The sequence below is a fragment of the Haliotis rubra genome, unplaced genomic scaffold (assembly GCF_003918875.1).
Source record: "Haliotis rubra isolate DU_JTF1 unplaced genomic scaffold, ASM391887v1 Scf21, whole genome shotgun sequence".
Lineage (NCBI taxonomy): Eukaryota > Metazoa > Mollusca > Gastropoda > Lepetellida > Haliotidae > Haliotis > Haliotis rubra.
In genome coordinates, this window is record NW_025766114.1 from 3691867 (window position 1) to 3707932 (window position 16066).

Here is a 16066-nt window from a genome sequence, read left to right on the forward strand (position 1 = left end):
CATAGCATGACCATCCAATACTACACTCAGACCTTTCCTGCCCTTCTTCCTGCTGGTAGTCATCAATGTGTCTACAACTACCCACATGGCATGACCCTCCAATACTACACTCAGACCTTTCCTGTCCTTCTTCCTGCTGGTAGTCATCAATGTGTCTACAACTACCCACATGGCAATGACCCTCCAATAATACACTCAGACCTTTCCTGCCCTTCTTCCTGCTGGTAGTCATCAATGTGTCTACAACTACCCACGTGGCAATGACCCTCCAATACTACACTCAGACCTTCCAATCACAGCACCTGCAGTCCACTCACCTCCATGCGGCCCCGACCCTTTCCCTCTCAGGAACTTGAGGGTCTCTCCTAGACTCCATCCTGGCACTCCACTGTAACCAGAGTCCTTCTCCACAGTTGTCTCCCCCTGCATCTCCACATTCATATCTCCAGCAGCATGGTCTGCAACATTCCTGCTCAGTCCGGAGTTGTCCTTGGCAGCAGCCATGTTGTTGACATCATCTAGAACATCAATAGGGAGTGAGTGAGTGAGCATGCTCTTACAGAGGATTTTCAACAAAAAATCACAGCAGGGGGCACTGACATTTGGCATTATCAGTCATACTTATGTAGAGTGAGTGAGTGAGTGAGTGAGTGAGTGAGTGAGTGAGTGAGTGAGTGAGTGAGTGAGTGAGTGAGTGAGTGAGTGAATTTAGTTTTACGCCACACTCGGCAGGATTCCAGCTATATGGCAGCGGTCTATAAATAATCGAGTCTGGACCAGACAATCCAGTGATCAACAGCATGAACATCAATCTACACAATTGGGATACGATGACATGGTCAACCAAGTCAGCGAGCCTGACCACCCTCTTACAACAAGCATGGGTTAGTGAAGATGAATTCTAACCCGGATCTTTACGGATCAGTGAGCTTTGGATGTTTTGGATATAGTGGGTGAATTGTTGTAATGGCGTAAGTGAATGGGTATTGATGGATGAGTGAGTGAGTGAGTGAGTGGGTGCATGAGTGCATGAGCTTGTTTCTCGCTGATCTTATCACAACTCTCAGAATACAAGTTTACTGTTTAAGATTTTAGTATGGCGTGATGAGCTAACGAGTTACCCACTAGGCTATCCCTCCACCCCAATGGCACAAGGAATGCTCATATACCAACAGAAAATGAAATTAAGATTTGAGTTTTACTAAATTCTAAATATTTTAATATCATACCAAATTCGTTAAATTTGATGCTGCAGACCCATAAACCAGATTAAAAATAAAATCCTCTATAAATTGCTGGCAGAATCTGACCTTCTCTGTTGATGGTGATGATGTCCTTCTGGACAGCTGGGCTGGCTTCCTGAACCTTCATCTCGTTGGCCAGGAAAGGACACTTGGTTGTCCCGGCAACCTCAGCTGCAAGATCATATCAGTGTTGATGTGAATACAGTGAGTGACTAGGCTTTGGACACAATTCCTATCACATCACAGTATATTAGTTTAATGAGGATATAAAGCCCAAAATGACAGGTACCACATGATGCAGATTAGGCCCCCGCAAAAAATATGTCCGTTTCCTATTACATGCTTTTTAAAAATAGGGTAGGTGGGTCGGTTTTATCTTCTTTTTTTTACTTTTTATTTTATTTTATAGTAGCATCAGGTGGGCACCTGAGGTCTTCAAGAATACCATATCATGTAGTGACAATGCCTTGTGATGAAACATTGAAAGATTTCTATATCATTATTTATGTTATATATTTGCAGATTTGGTCAGTGAGGACCCATTATGCCAATTCAATGCAATCCACTTTAGCCCTACACACACTGAAAAACATGAAAATATCATAATCGATTTCGATGAAAATGACGAGTTGAAATGCACACCAGTCATGATATTGACTAGGTTAAAAAAAAATTTAGGGTCGGGGGGTTAGGATGGGGTCGGTTGGGTTACTGGAAACGGACATATTTTTTTTCTTGGCCTTAAGCATCATAAGTAGGACACAATTTAGGATTCAACTCTAGCTTAGGCAGACTGAATGGAATGCACTGACTTCTACTGCCAGGCCTAAGGAGGTCAATAATGATGATAGTTATGAGGATTTCAGGATGAACCAACACAGCATCAGTTAGGAGGGCTCATTTTCATTTGTGACAAAAATTTATTTTATTATTTGTTAAGCATACATAAACTGGTGAAAGAAGAAGTGACAGTTAATGCTTGGGCGTCAAGAAGCCTGCCTTCATCTGTCATTTATTTCACCAAATGAGTTGCTCTAATCTTAATAAATGTCGAAATATTTTCAGCATAAATACTGACTAAAACTCACAAAAATAAAACCAAATGTTTTACACAGAATATGACAGTATCGTAAGATGAAACACACATGTTACAGTACAGCGTCTTCTGGAAATTTCAAATACATTTACAGGGCCATTAAGTACATTTTTTGACAACTTAAAGCATTTTCTAAACAAAAAGGTCAAAATTTAAAATACTTGCATTGCAAAAAACATATGTATTGAAGTCCCATCACAAACTAAACATATAAACCCAATTTCTTCGCATAGTAATGACCATAAATAAACATTTTCAATATGTCTGCCACAATAGCCATATTGAAAATCAGATATGAACCGAAGAGCTGTTCGAGTTATGGATTTTGTATGAAAAATAAGTAAGGAGAACATAACACAGGTGATGAAGAACCCTCGACATAATTGAATAACAAAATAAGTAAATAAACATGATACATATTTTCAATGAATATGAACTATGTTTCAGTCTCACCTTCCTTGGCGTCAACCTCAGTGGTCATCATGCTGGCCGAGGAGTACTGGAAGGCGTGGATCATCACTGGACAGCGGTTGGCATAGCTCAGGAGTTGCTGGGGAAACTGTCTCAGGTTGTTGACAGGGATCTTGGTCAGAAACGGACATGCCAGACGTTTCATGGTGCTCTGAAAATAGTCTCAGATTCAAATCTGTGCCACAGAACCTGGCACAGTGAGTGAGTGAGGAACTCAAGGGGGGGAACACCAGAAATGGACTTCACACATTGTACCCATGTTGGTAATCAAACCTGGGTCTTCAGCATGACAAGCAAACACTTTGATCACTAGGCTACGCACCGTCCCATATCCTGGCACAGATAAAGGATACAACTGTGTACAGTTTTGTACATAGTTCTGCACACAGGTGCAAGGGTTATCACAAGTGCATGCTTAAGTACGAGATACCAAGGAGTTCTTGAAAGTCATTTAGAAGTAGGACTAACATGAATATAGGACACTTTTATGGATAAAAAGTTATCCATAAAACATGTTGTGTCTTCGTGATTCCAGGGTCCTATAAACCTGGTATTGCGATCAGATAAACTGTCAAACCAGTGGGATAAACTTGGGTTTAATATTTATCTTACCACCTTGTTAACCATTAAGCATAATTTGTTATTGATAAACATAGCATAGGTTTGTTGTGAAAAAACAATTTGTTTATGTTAAAGCTCTGTGTATCACATACATCTAAAGTCAATGTTTATATACATTATACAACACTGTTTTGCTGTTGGAAACTTGAAACAGAGATTGCAGAGATTGGCAAAATGTCTGGCCATGACAGTGAGATATTAATTCATCCATTAAAAAACACTGTGAAACTGGGTAAACAGAAATTTATCAAAACATCCCTGACATAATATTCAAGTATTTACATGTATGATTATACATAGAATGAAAACTAGAGTGTGGAGGATATTACTCTGATATATATAGAGAGAATCTCACCCAAGTGCCTACTGATATCAATTATATCAACACGAGTTGATAAAGTTACAAATATCCGAGGCTTGCCGAGGATATTTTTACCTTTATCAACGAGTGTTGATATAATTGATATCAGTAGACACGAGGGTGAGATTCTATTTATCATCAAAAATCATTCTTCATTAGTTTTCAATCACAAATGTACATCTCTCAACACTGTACTACCATTAGACTTGCAGAGCAGCGATGTCATAGCATTGTGACGTCATCAAGTTGATGACGTCATAGCATTGTCAGGGTAATGTACAAAATCTACTGTCAAAACGATATCTCCTGGGAAATATCATATGATCTTACACAAGCGATATCTCCTGTGGAACACAGTTTTGGATGATAAATCAATCATCTTTAACTGAAAATCAATCGATTAGTGAGTGAGTGAGTTTAGTTTCATGCTGCATTACCACTTGAAATGGGCTTCACACATTTAACCCATGTGGGGAATCGAACCCAGGTCTTTAGCATGATCAGCGAACACTTTAACCACTAGGCTACCCACTGCCCCATCAATCGATAAAATACAAATAGTGGAGAAGTAACTTTGAGCAAAAATGCCCCCAAAATCTAAAGAAATCAACCTATTTCACATCACTGGTGACATGTTTAGTCACGGATTACTGACAAAACAGCATCCAGAATATATCTTAGAAGCAGCCAATGAATATATGAATTTTTATGTCATTATTAATTTTTCCTATCGGCGATATATTTCCAATTATCGATAATTTAGCCATCGATAATTACTGTTCTACAAAAGTGTTATGTATGAGTTCGAACATACCACTCAACATTTGCCAAGGATCAAAATAGTCACCTTCAGTCAAAGGAGGATCCTTAACAAATTTTGAGGAGAATAAAAAAATCATGATGAAAACGTGCTCCAGCTCTTAAATTAAACTGCAACATCAGCGGTTATAAAGGCATCTTTTGTACATGACTCTGGGTCAGTATCATAACCTTTTTAACACAGCAAAATGAAAATAGTAATTAAGAAATCATTTTTCAAAATGTTATACAGTTAATATGACATTTCAAAGCTCCACTTTTCAATATAACTGACAAATATTGAATAGAGCTGTTGTGCCATATCACGTGTATTGACTAATTCAAAGGTCTGTATTTCAATACAACTTATAACAACAATACACCTATTGATTGCAAAAAGGCCGTTAATTAACATGATATGAGTAAATGACTTCACGTCATTGAGTGGTCATGCTGATACTAGCGACAATACAACTAATCTCACCTTGATAAGGCAAACAGCTGGTGATGCTGATACAAAACGAATCTGAAATATACAAGAAACGGTGATAACGGAATTCTATGGTCATACTATAAACGTGTGGCACTAATGAATGTAATATAACAGACAGATAGCTATTTACCTGTACACTTCTGTGGGATGGACCTGGATATTAAACAGTTTGTGAAAATCGAGATCTGAGATATGAACTACAGGCCACTCATCCATAGTCCTGTAGTCATAGGTGTGGCAATTTGTTTTACACAGACACTTTTACAGTTTATTAAAAGCTAATAATATTTTCATCCTAATCCAGTTAGACACATCAAGCCCATATATTACTTCTTTGGTGTTATTTCTTGTTTCAAAGCTATCAAAGAAATTAAAGATGCTCTAAGGTAGGATATAACAAAAATGCCTTTTCATGTAAAAATTTGTTTTCATGACAAAAATCACAAAATTCAATAACATGGTTAATTCCCCCAAAGGGTTGAATACGTTGCTTTCTTTCAAATACAATATTTTCATTTTTGTTTTAAAACATTTTCAAAATGTATGGTCGACTCTTCAATATACAATGAAAACAATTGGCCTGGCATTTAGACTTTGATAAAGTTTGGCATGTTTCGCATAACCTGTATTTCTTCAAAAAAAAGGGCACTTTTTGTTTGTTTTAAATTTGTGCTAAAAAAGAGAGCTTGTCTGTGAAACAAGAAAATATATTAGTCTCACCTAAACAGGAATACAACATGAACTCTTACCATATTCAAATTACGTTTTCTAACTATCATCAACACAAACTGTCACTTCACAAGGTAGTCCAGGCTTGTCACACTCCAGAACAAATGACACAAAGTGCTACAACATTCTCACTTATATAGGTATGGTGTATTGACCAATCAGTGTCTCCCGAGGAATGGGCTTTCCTATGAAGCAGTAAGTTTCGGTAAATGAAACATATGAAATGATCTCTGAATATATTCATTTCATGTATTGAAACCAATTCACAATGTTTTGCAGGCTGTTCAAGCCATAGAGTGCCATAACATTCTCACTTTAATCGGTACAGTATATCGTCTTGTCAGTGTCTCACCAGGAACTAACTTTTCCATGAAACAGTCAGTTTTGGAAATAAGAATTACAAAATTAACGCTTACTACTTTCTGTTTTAGTGTTGTTTCATTTCACGCTGACTCACAATTGTTGCGTAAAGCTAAGAGTGGTCTCCATTTTGGTTTAAATTGATAGTCAGAATATCCATGACAATTACACAATGATAGTTTTATTATTTTTTTTAAAATATAATATTTGTGTTTGTGTTTTGTTTGTTGCAATTAGAAATATTTGAGCAAACTGACAAGTCTGGTCCAGACAATCCAGTGACTGACATCATCAGTTTTTGCAATTTGGTTTGGATGACATGCACAAAACAAGTCAGTAAGTCTGACCACTCCATCTTATTAGTCATTTCTTACGACTAGCATGGGTTGCTGAACTAGTTCTGAACTAGATCTTCCTGGGTTGTCTTTTTAAGGTGTGTTTGAGAGCATTGATATGTTTAAGCATGGCTTTTAAGAAATTAAGAGAACCAGAAAATACTTTTCAAGAATAAAAAATGGTTGTTAAAAATGTGTTCATTGAGCACATTTGTAAGATCATCATTGTCTTTGTGAGTGAGTGAGTTTTTAGTTTGCCGCATTTAGCAATACTTCGGCAAAATCATGGTGGGGGACACCAGACATGAGCATCACACATTGTACCTATATTGATCAAACATGACGATCGAATGCTTTAACCACAAGGCTACCCCACCACCGACATTGTCTTTGTGAGTGACTTGGGGTTTGCGCCACTTTGAACAGTATTCAGAATTCTAACATTTATGACTTTGGTGAAATCCACAAGTAATGGCAAACCAAGATTCAAACTCATAATCATAAGGTTCTGGTGGATCAAAGGGATGCAACTCTGCACAGCAAACTCGGCCACATGCCCCAAACTGTATATGTGATTGTCTGGTTTACTTGTACTAGACTATTTCTCCGTACTTACATATTTGGATCTGTCACAAGGTACCTCCCTTCCTACGGTCACGAGGAACTTACAGTATTTCAACTGTGCCTTATTCATAAAGGAATTTCATCTTCTGGATGCTCAATTGTGCACAATAAGAAGTCTTTTTATTACAGTTCTTTTTAACAAGTTTTAAGAGCAAGGCGGTAGCTAAGTGTCAAGAGTGGCATTGACAGTTTTACATCTCACGACCTCACGATCGCTTGTAGCATATCATTTATTACTGAGTGTGCTGTATTACACAGTCATTCAAACTTGATATGACATGGACTGTAGGGAGTGTGCAAGTGAATGTCGTTTCAGTAACACCATAATATTATTATTATTATAATCTATTTATATAGCGCCGAGTGCCAGCTAGGCTGCTCACAGATGTTTTGTTTTTCCCTTGATCATACGATGTCAATCTCAACGGCTCTTTGTATTATCAATCCTAGCTCCCTGGGGATCATACAACTCGTGCATCCACTAGGCGCACCAAGTTAATGTGGCTTTCCCATCCTTAATATGTGTGGTAGCTTAGTGGTTAAAGTGCTCGCTCATCACACCAAAGGACCATGTTCAATTCTCAATGTCTGAAGTGTTCAGTGTCTAATGCTGACACTTTCCAGGAAGGTCGATCAATTACTGTGGACAATTATTTCTGCTATTCTTCTTGAATCATATTACTTTTTCACGTATATGTAATTTACTTGACTCTATTCAATAACGAAGGCATATGACTTTATGAATGACAAGTTTATACTTATTGCATGGAGTGACATTTTGATGTAGATTCTCACACCGTTATCAAGCTATTACACTTTTAGCCTGATAATGGTGTCAGAATCTACATCGAAACATCTCTCCATTCAACAAACAAGAAGTTGTCATCTATAAAGTTGTATGCTTCGGTATTGACTCACCAACTAGAATGCTGATCAAACGATTCTATTCATTGTTTGTGTGTGAACTAGCAGTGTGGCACCTGCAAGGCCTAGTTGTCTGTGAACCTCTGGCAAAGTGAAGCTCAAATATTGAAGTAAAAGAGAAAATATAATCTTCCAGTTATATGAATCGTTCGGCAAGCATCTGAACATAACACGCTACTTACGCTTAAGTTTTATTCCATTCAATCAAGCGTCCGCCCCTAGAGCGGAAGGTCATACCAAAAGACGTCGTCATATGAGCGAAATAGTCTCAAGCACGACGTTAAACCCAATTTTACCTCACCTCACCATTCAATCACATATGCACTTGTTTACACGATACATGAAAGTACTTGTGACAAAATTGTCAAATTGAAAGTTTATATTTTATCAGCTTACACAAACACTACCGGTAGGTCTTATCACATATCCGACATGTTTGAATGATTTCAGCATTTGTCGGTTCTCTTGGATTTGTACAACTTCACTTCCCTTCCCCATAAGTTTCATATTATATTCAAAGATCAATATTCTAAGAAGAAGGTGGTGGAGTAGCCTTCGGGTTAAAGCGTTCATTCATCATGGCGAAGACTCGGGTTCGATGCCAAACATTGTACAAGGTGTGAAGCCCATTTCTAATGTCCCCCACCATGATTTTGCTGGAATATTGCTAAAAGCAGCGTAAAACTAAACTCACTCACTAACTGAAAAGAAACGGAAAACTTACAAGCATAAATGATAAATATATTAACAATTAGAAGTAAGCAGATACATCATATTTCTGACACATTTCTTCCATGAATAATAGAACCAGTTTGTATACCCACCTACCAAAATACATCCCATTATCTTAAGTGAGGTGATAGGGTTTCATAAACATCTGGTATTAATCAGTATTAAAATGCAATCATGGTTGCCAAAGCTTAATCAGTTGTTGTTGTGGCGTCTTGTGTTACAGCAATACCACACTGCAGACAGATATCTTATGCTAATATGTAAGCATAATTTCTTTTTGTTTGTTTAATGCCGCACTCAGCAATATTCCAGCCTGTAAATAATTGAGTCTGGACCAGACAATCCAGTGAGCAACAGTGTCAACCAAGTCAGTGAGCCTTAAAAGTATTTCATATAATAGGGCACTCAATGCTATTGGTAGTCTGTATCCGGGTTTTACATGATGCAAGTATGGGTCTGGCACACACAAATACAGATGAGGGACACAGAAAACTATAAATACTGCATCCAGAGAGATGTTAACAAACACCAAGAGCCTACCTCCAGCGTAGTAATCTGTGTGTGTTGTTTCACCCATGACTACTCTCCACATGTTCACTGATGCATCCCAGCTCTTATCGTATTTATCTTAACTTACACTACACTACACTACACTACACTACACTACACTACACTACACTACACTACACTACACTACACTACACTACACTACACTACACTACACTATTTAAGTACTTTACAGGACTCTCATATTACTAGTGGTGTAACGATTCATCGATAGTATCGATGTTTGCATCGTCAACTACGCGATACGAGTGCATCGATACAAAACACATTTAGGCAATATATCAGGATATTTATATCGCAAGGGTCCACGATACATCGATGTATCGCCACATCCCGATACAACTTCAATACTAGTTAAAGTTGTAAGGAGTATTGCATTAGGAATAGGAAGGGAGTCTCTTTGAAATTCTTCTGAATTTTAAAAACAAATTGAACCTTTTAGGAATTTGTTTGTGTCTGTTATCTTTGTTACATGGACAAAGGAGTTGGTGTATAAGTGAAAGAGTGTGAGCATGTTTCAAACTCTGTGAACTGTAGAATACTTGTCTTTAGTAATTGAAATATGTTTTAGTTGTTTGACAAATAACACCATTTATTAACATACACGAACAACGTCTTAGCTTTGTTAAGAAAGAGAACAAAGAGAAGATAAAATTTAGAAAGCATACTAAGAGTTTTTTTCAGTGATTCTGAATTCTGATATAAATTACATTCAATTGTTTGTGAAAGCATCGGTGCAGAAACACACTTTCCCAAAGGAAACTTGGGTTTCAAACTTATATATGTTAGATCAAAGTATACTGAATATGTTTGACTACTTTAAAAGCATTAAATGATGAAACTTTATTAAATGAACAGCTTTTTAAGTGTGTGTGAATGTAACACAAGATCTGCTGTATAACAAATAAAGATTCAGTCATTTTATCTATCATATATGTTCTGCTATTAGAAATATAAAGTATCGGGATACGTATCGTATCGCCACCATTGTATCGTGATGATAATTGTCTCGCAGGTTCCTTGCCAATACTTTCATGAAATATCGGCTTGCCTAAGTAAACTGGTATCGGGATATATCTTCTCGCCACTTAGACCACGATAAACAGCTCTACATATTACCAGCAAGGACCCATATAATGTATTGATGTAGATCCCCCGGTGGACACCACTGAGTGAGTGAGTGTGTGAGTGAGTGGACGTGGGTGCGTGAGTGAGTGGACATGGGTGAGTGAGTGAGTGGACGTGGGTGCGTGAGTGAGTGGACATGGGTGAGTGAGTGAGTGGATGTGGGTGCGTGAGTGAGTGGACATGGATGAGTGAGTGAGGCAGTGAGAGGACGTGGGTGGGTGCGTGCGTGAGTGAGTGAGTGAGTGAGTGAGTGAGTGAGTGAGTGAGTGAGTGAGTGAGTGAGTGAGTGAGTGAGTGAGTATGATTTTACGCCGTTTTTGCGCCACTTTTAGCAATATTCAAGCAATATCATGGCAAGGGACACCAGAAATGGGCTTTTACACATTGTACACATGATGAACACTGAATGGACAACTCACCTAGTCAGTGGAATCACTGGTGTTCTTTGCAGTGTTGAGGTGTGTGCTTCTCACTGAAAGCGACACACAGTCTGGAAAATAAAATAAAAATTAATATAATTACCAAGATGTTTCTGGGTGGGTTAGCAATATTCAGGCAATATTAGGGCGGTGGACACCAGAAATGAGCTTCACACATTGTACCCACATGGGGGAATCAAACCCAGATCCTCGGCATGATGAGTGAACGCTTTAACCACTAGGCTACCTCAAGACCCTGATTCAGGGTGTAAGGAAGTGATCATGTTTCATTCAACAATAAGATAAAGCTGTGTTTATATTTAACCACATGAAAGTACCTTAAATACTCTGAACAACACAGCCACTTTGTTCAACATCAGATTCAGAAATATTCCACCTAATTAATGGCAGCCACTTATTCATCAAGTCTGGGACAAATAAACTGGTGACTGATATTATAAGTAAATGAGTGAGTGAGTGAGTGAGTGAGTGATTTGGGTTTTACGTCACTTTTAGCAATATTCCAGCAATATCATGGCTGGGGACACCAGGAATGGGCTTCACACATATTGCCCATGGGGAGAATCGAAACCGGTCTTTGGCATGACGAGCGAACGCTTTAACCACTAGGCCACGCCACCCCGATTGATATTATGAACAGCATGCCATTGTTTTGGGCATAATGACCTACATTTGACCAAGATACAAACACTGACAACTTCATCCATTAGGCCACCTCTAGTCTGTCTCACAGTCATTGAACCACATTATTTTCCCTACAGCCCAGCCTTCCCTGCAATCTAGTCTATCTCACAGTCCCTGAACCACATTATTTTCCCTACTGCCTAGCCCTCCCTGCAATGTAGTCTGTCAAACAGTCCCTGAACCACATTATTTTCCCTACAGTCTAGCCCTCCCTGCAATGCTAAAACCCTGAATGAAACAAGTCTAGATTGCCTCAGGTTCTGACAGGTCTCCCTGGGGCTCATTTTCAATTTGAATGGGTGTATTTGTTAATATCAATATTATATATATATTCAGGAACTAAACATTAGTCTAGGTCACCTGATAAGACAGGGACCAACTTTTTCACATTCTCTGGGTGAAATACCTAACTTAGATAACGCAATATCAATCGTGTGAGATCATATTCCAAGTTTGTCATTGGTGGACCTAAGGCCAGATCATGACAAACTACTTTCTTCATCATGTGCTAACATGTCCATGTGATCATGAGGATATACAAAATATATCACAAAAAGTGGCGAGTAAGAAACAGATTTCTGCACTGATGGACAGGAGATACCGTTTACAGTATCTTACAACTCATTGTTTCAAAACAAATCATCAGATACAATTTGAAACAAGTTGCAAGATAAATGTTATCTGACAAGCACAAGTGTAGTAATTTCTAATGACCCAGAATCTTGACAAGGTCACAACTGATCACATGTTGTGAGAGTTCTTGTGATCGTCAGATTCTTCTGCAATGTCTTTCAAGTAGGCCTTTTTCTGCTTTAGATTTTCAAAAAGCTATCTTTAAATGAAATCCGTTTTAATGAACTACTTCCAGCTTTATTGACAAACAGTTGCTTGACAATGGTACAAGAATCTGTATCGCACTCACAATATAAAGAACTTGTTATCTATAAACTTTGTCCAACTTCCCAACCTCGAAGGCCAGACCAATTTTATTTCTTGTTTTACGGATCCGCTGGTCGTTTTTTTTCAAGAATAAGAAAAAAATAAAATTAATTTTCCCCCTCAAAAAATCAAATCCTCATGTTTTTATGGGCCAAAAGTGTAAACTTACCCCCAAAAAATTTTACATTGTTTTTTGACTCAGATAAACTTCATAAATTGCCAAAAATAAAATTATTTTAGTATTTAAAAGGAAAATTATTTTGACTAATGATTTTTATGTTTTATTTTTTTCTCTCCTGCCTTTAGGTTTTCTGAGGACAAAATTCTGTAAAACAAGAAATAAAATTGGTCTGGCCTAAAGTACTTCAAGAAGATAGTTCCAGATTGTAATACATATCTACCTCAGTCATAATGGGAAGATGTACATCAGAGTCTTGTCCTCGATAGCAATTGTAGTGCTACAACTGTCATAAGTTTATATTAAAGTAAGGGAGTTACGATCTTCTTAGGGTTACAATCGCTTTGAGGAACTGGGCCCTGCACAATTCCTATTTTGTTGAGTACCATATCAAGCTCTCACAATAAACTTGCATGAGTCTCTGATCAGGCTAACTAATGTCTGATTACCTTGCATTGATGAGTACAGGTCTGGAGATTAACATTTAATGATGAATTAACCTGGATCATTACTGGCTGTAAATAGGATAGGTCAGCTAGGTGCTGCCATTACTTTCTACAAACAGCTTTATCCTTGTCTATCAGTGAATGAGTCAGACTTGATGATCAGAGATCTGTTCATTGATGAATAATGTTACTTCACATCATGTTTGTGAACATCATCAAATTTGTCAGTCTCATCTCATCATCAAATATATTACCTAAAATTGGGGAGGCCAGGCACGGTGGATATCTTGTTTTAAGTTTTCTTTGTAAGACAAAGAAAAATCAGAGTTGAAAAAAAATATATTTGTAGTTGGAACTATATTGTCTGTTGTTACTATTTAGGAACTGACTAGCCACTGACATTGATTTTATGAAAATGTGCAATGTCCTGGTTTTTAAGGAATTTGAAGTACTTTTTTCAACTAAAGGATATATGACTGACATTAATGATGCATACCTCATTACTTGTACAAAATAATAAGTATGATTTGTTTGTTTGTTTGTTTTGTAATGTAATGCCACACTCAGCAATATTCCAGCTATATGGCGGCGGTCTGTAAATAATCGAGTCTGGACCAGACAATCCAGTGATCAACATCATCAGCATCGATCTACGCAATTGTGATACGATGACATGTGTCAACCAAGTCAGCGAGTCTGACCACCCAATACCGTAGTCGCCTCTCATGACAAGCATGGGTTGGTGAAGATCATTTCTAACCGGGATCTTCATGGGTTAGACTAACAACTAGTCTCTGAAATGAACATATTTTACTGAAAAAAGTTCATAGTAAACAAAATATATATAATGAAAAGGAGCCCTGAGACTTTCTTCATTTTCAGAAGCTGAGGAAATCTAGACTTGCCACATTTTCTAGACTTGCTTTGGCTTTCTTGGATATATTTGCTTCAGGGTCTGTACGAGAGACTATTCATGGGCATACTATGTATGAAGCTTGGCCTGACTTGGTAAATACACTGTTCGCTCCAAACAGGATATGTAGCATCCGGAATACACTTGATTAACTAGACATATCAGTTTCAGCGAGAACACAGACTGTGGAGCTCCATTAAATCATAAACAATTACTTATTGCCATGCACAGTTTACATGTACATATATCGATACTGACAGTTTGTAATCGACACCCTGGAACACAATACTAAAAAAAATGTTGAATAACATGCAACAGATGGATCATAGGTGCATATTTTTCTAAAAGCATGTCGCCAATATTTTATAATTTTATTTTTCTAGGTTCAACCAAACACTGACTGACTGACTGACTGAGTTTGGTTTTACGCCGCTTTTAGCAATATTCCATCGATATCACGGTGGGGGACACCAGAAATGCGCTTCACTCATAGTACCCATGTGGGGATTTCAACCAAATACAACATATAAAGACTGAAAATATATAAATGCAATTACATTCGACGGAAAACAAAAAAACAAATTAAATTTCCAAAATACCATATACTCTGCAACAAAAGAAATCACATTTATATTTTCCAGACAAAATTTAATGCTAAAAAGATTCATTTTTCAACTCCGTGTTCTCTAATTACAATTCATTGGGCATGACATATTACACGTTGCTTACAGTAATCAGAAATTGAATTTAAATAGGGTTGCATTTTAAGTCCTACATTCAACCAGCGTGACAAAATCCAAATAGTACAATAGCAATTGTTTGCAAGGTTTGAAAATCGACAGCATAAAGTACCAGGACAGAATACAGAAAGAATATATCTAGTCCTCATTGACACCACACCTACTAGAGATTAGAGCACCACCTAAAAATATACGTCAAACAGAAGTTGATCCATATTCAAAGTGGACCTCAATAACATGGCTTCATAGCTGACGAGGATCGACTCCAGGGAAACACCCCAACAACACCCAAACTACATTTACATCCTTGCATGATTCAGCTATTTGGGGCTGTTTACAGCTCACTTGAATCGTGACAGCCTAATATATTCGGCCATTCTATCAGGCCATTTTGTATCATTTCTCAAAAGAACTCCTCAAAACAAGAGAATGTAAATCAAGAATGAGATCTCACATAGCCTATTTGGTTACGTATTGCTACAATAAAAGCAACATATCACTTTACCGGATGATAGCTGATGTGGACCTCTCAATGAATAGCCGATGCGGAATAGATTACATGTGCTTGTTTGGGGCCCACAGAGTGGACAGCTCAGCCTTGAACATGTATCATAAATATGATGGGTGCAACTGAACTCTGATTGAGGGAGTTATATATACGCTATGCTCTGTCTGTTGAACCAGCTTCAACTGGGTTTGTAGGTAAACTGAAAAACTGTTTGTTTGGTTGGGCTGGTATTATACAAGCTAAAGCTGAGTCTGTCAGTATTGTATATGTTGTGTACATAATAAATATTATCAATAGACAATTAAAAAAAAGACTAAATCCTGAGCAAAGCATTCACGTAGCGTCTACTTTCAATTTAAGTTTCACTAACCTAACCTATTTCAACTGACGGTTTGTCAGATTCTTTTTTGTACTCTTCATATTAGAAACCAGACAGACAGAATTAATGTGTCAGATTGTTAAACATGTATGTATAAGAGCACATATATAATCATTAAACTGGACATTCAACATTTACATAAAATATTGATTTTTCAATGTTAGAATAACATAAATGTTTTTAAACAGGATGCCAAAAGTAGAAGATAAAGCTGCTCTGTTTTCAATTTTGTGGTCCTGTATTGTTGATTTAAGACTGCTAAATGTAATTTAAAAACCGAACGCGTTAGCGTGAGGTTTTAAGTTAAACATTTAGCGCAAAGGAGCGTAATATTGAAAACAGAGTAGCTTTATCTT

The 16066-nt window shown here is 37.5% G+C and overlaps 1 protein-coding gene across 6 annotated transcripts in view; it reads right to left on the reverse strand.

Moving 5' to 3' along the window:
- Positions 1 to 16066, reverse strand: part of LOC124276571 (5-aminolevulinate synthase, erythroid-specific, mitochondrial-like) — a 76750-nt gene that overhangs the window by 13604 nt on the left and 47080 nt on the right. For 3 of the 6 annotated variants that reach the window (XM_046712218.1, XM_046712217.1, XM_046712214.1), the window contains exons 2-6: positions 10903 to 10973; positions 5076 to 5117; positions 2794 to 2962; positions 1311 to 1415; positions 318 to 518 (exon numbers count right to left, since the gene is read on the reverse strand). In XM_046712218.1, coding sequence (XP_046568174.1) covers positions 318 to 518; positions 1311 to 1415; positions 2794 to 2956 — 469 coding nt within the window. In that variant the 5' untranslated portion in view covers positions 2957 to 2962; positions 5076 to 5117; positions 10903 to 10973. Of the gene's footprint in view, positions 1 to 317; positions 519 to 1310; positions 1416 to 2793; positions 2963 to 5075; positions 5118 to 5833; positions 5912 to 10902; positions 10997 to 15328; positions 15365 to 16066 lie in introns of those variants that run through there. The other 3 variants (XM_046712216.1, XM_046712215.1, XM_046712213.1) reach the window with 3 other exon arrangements.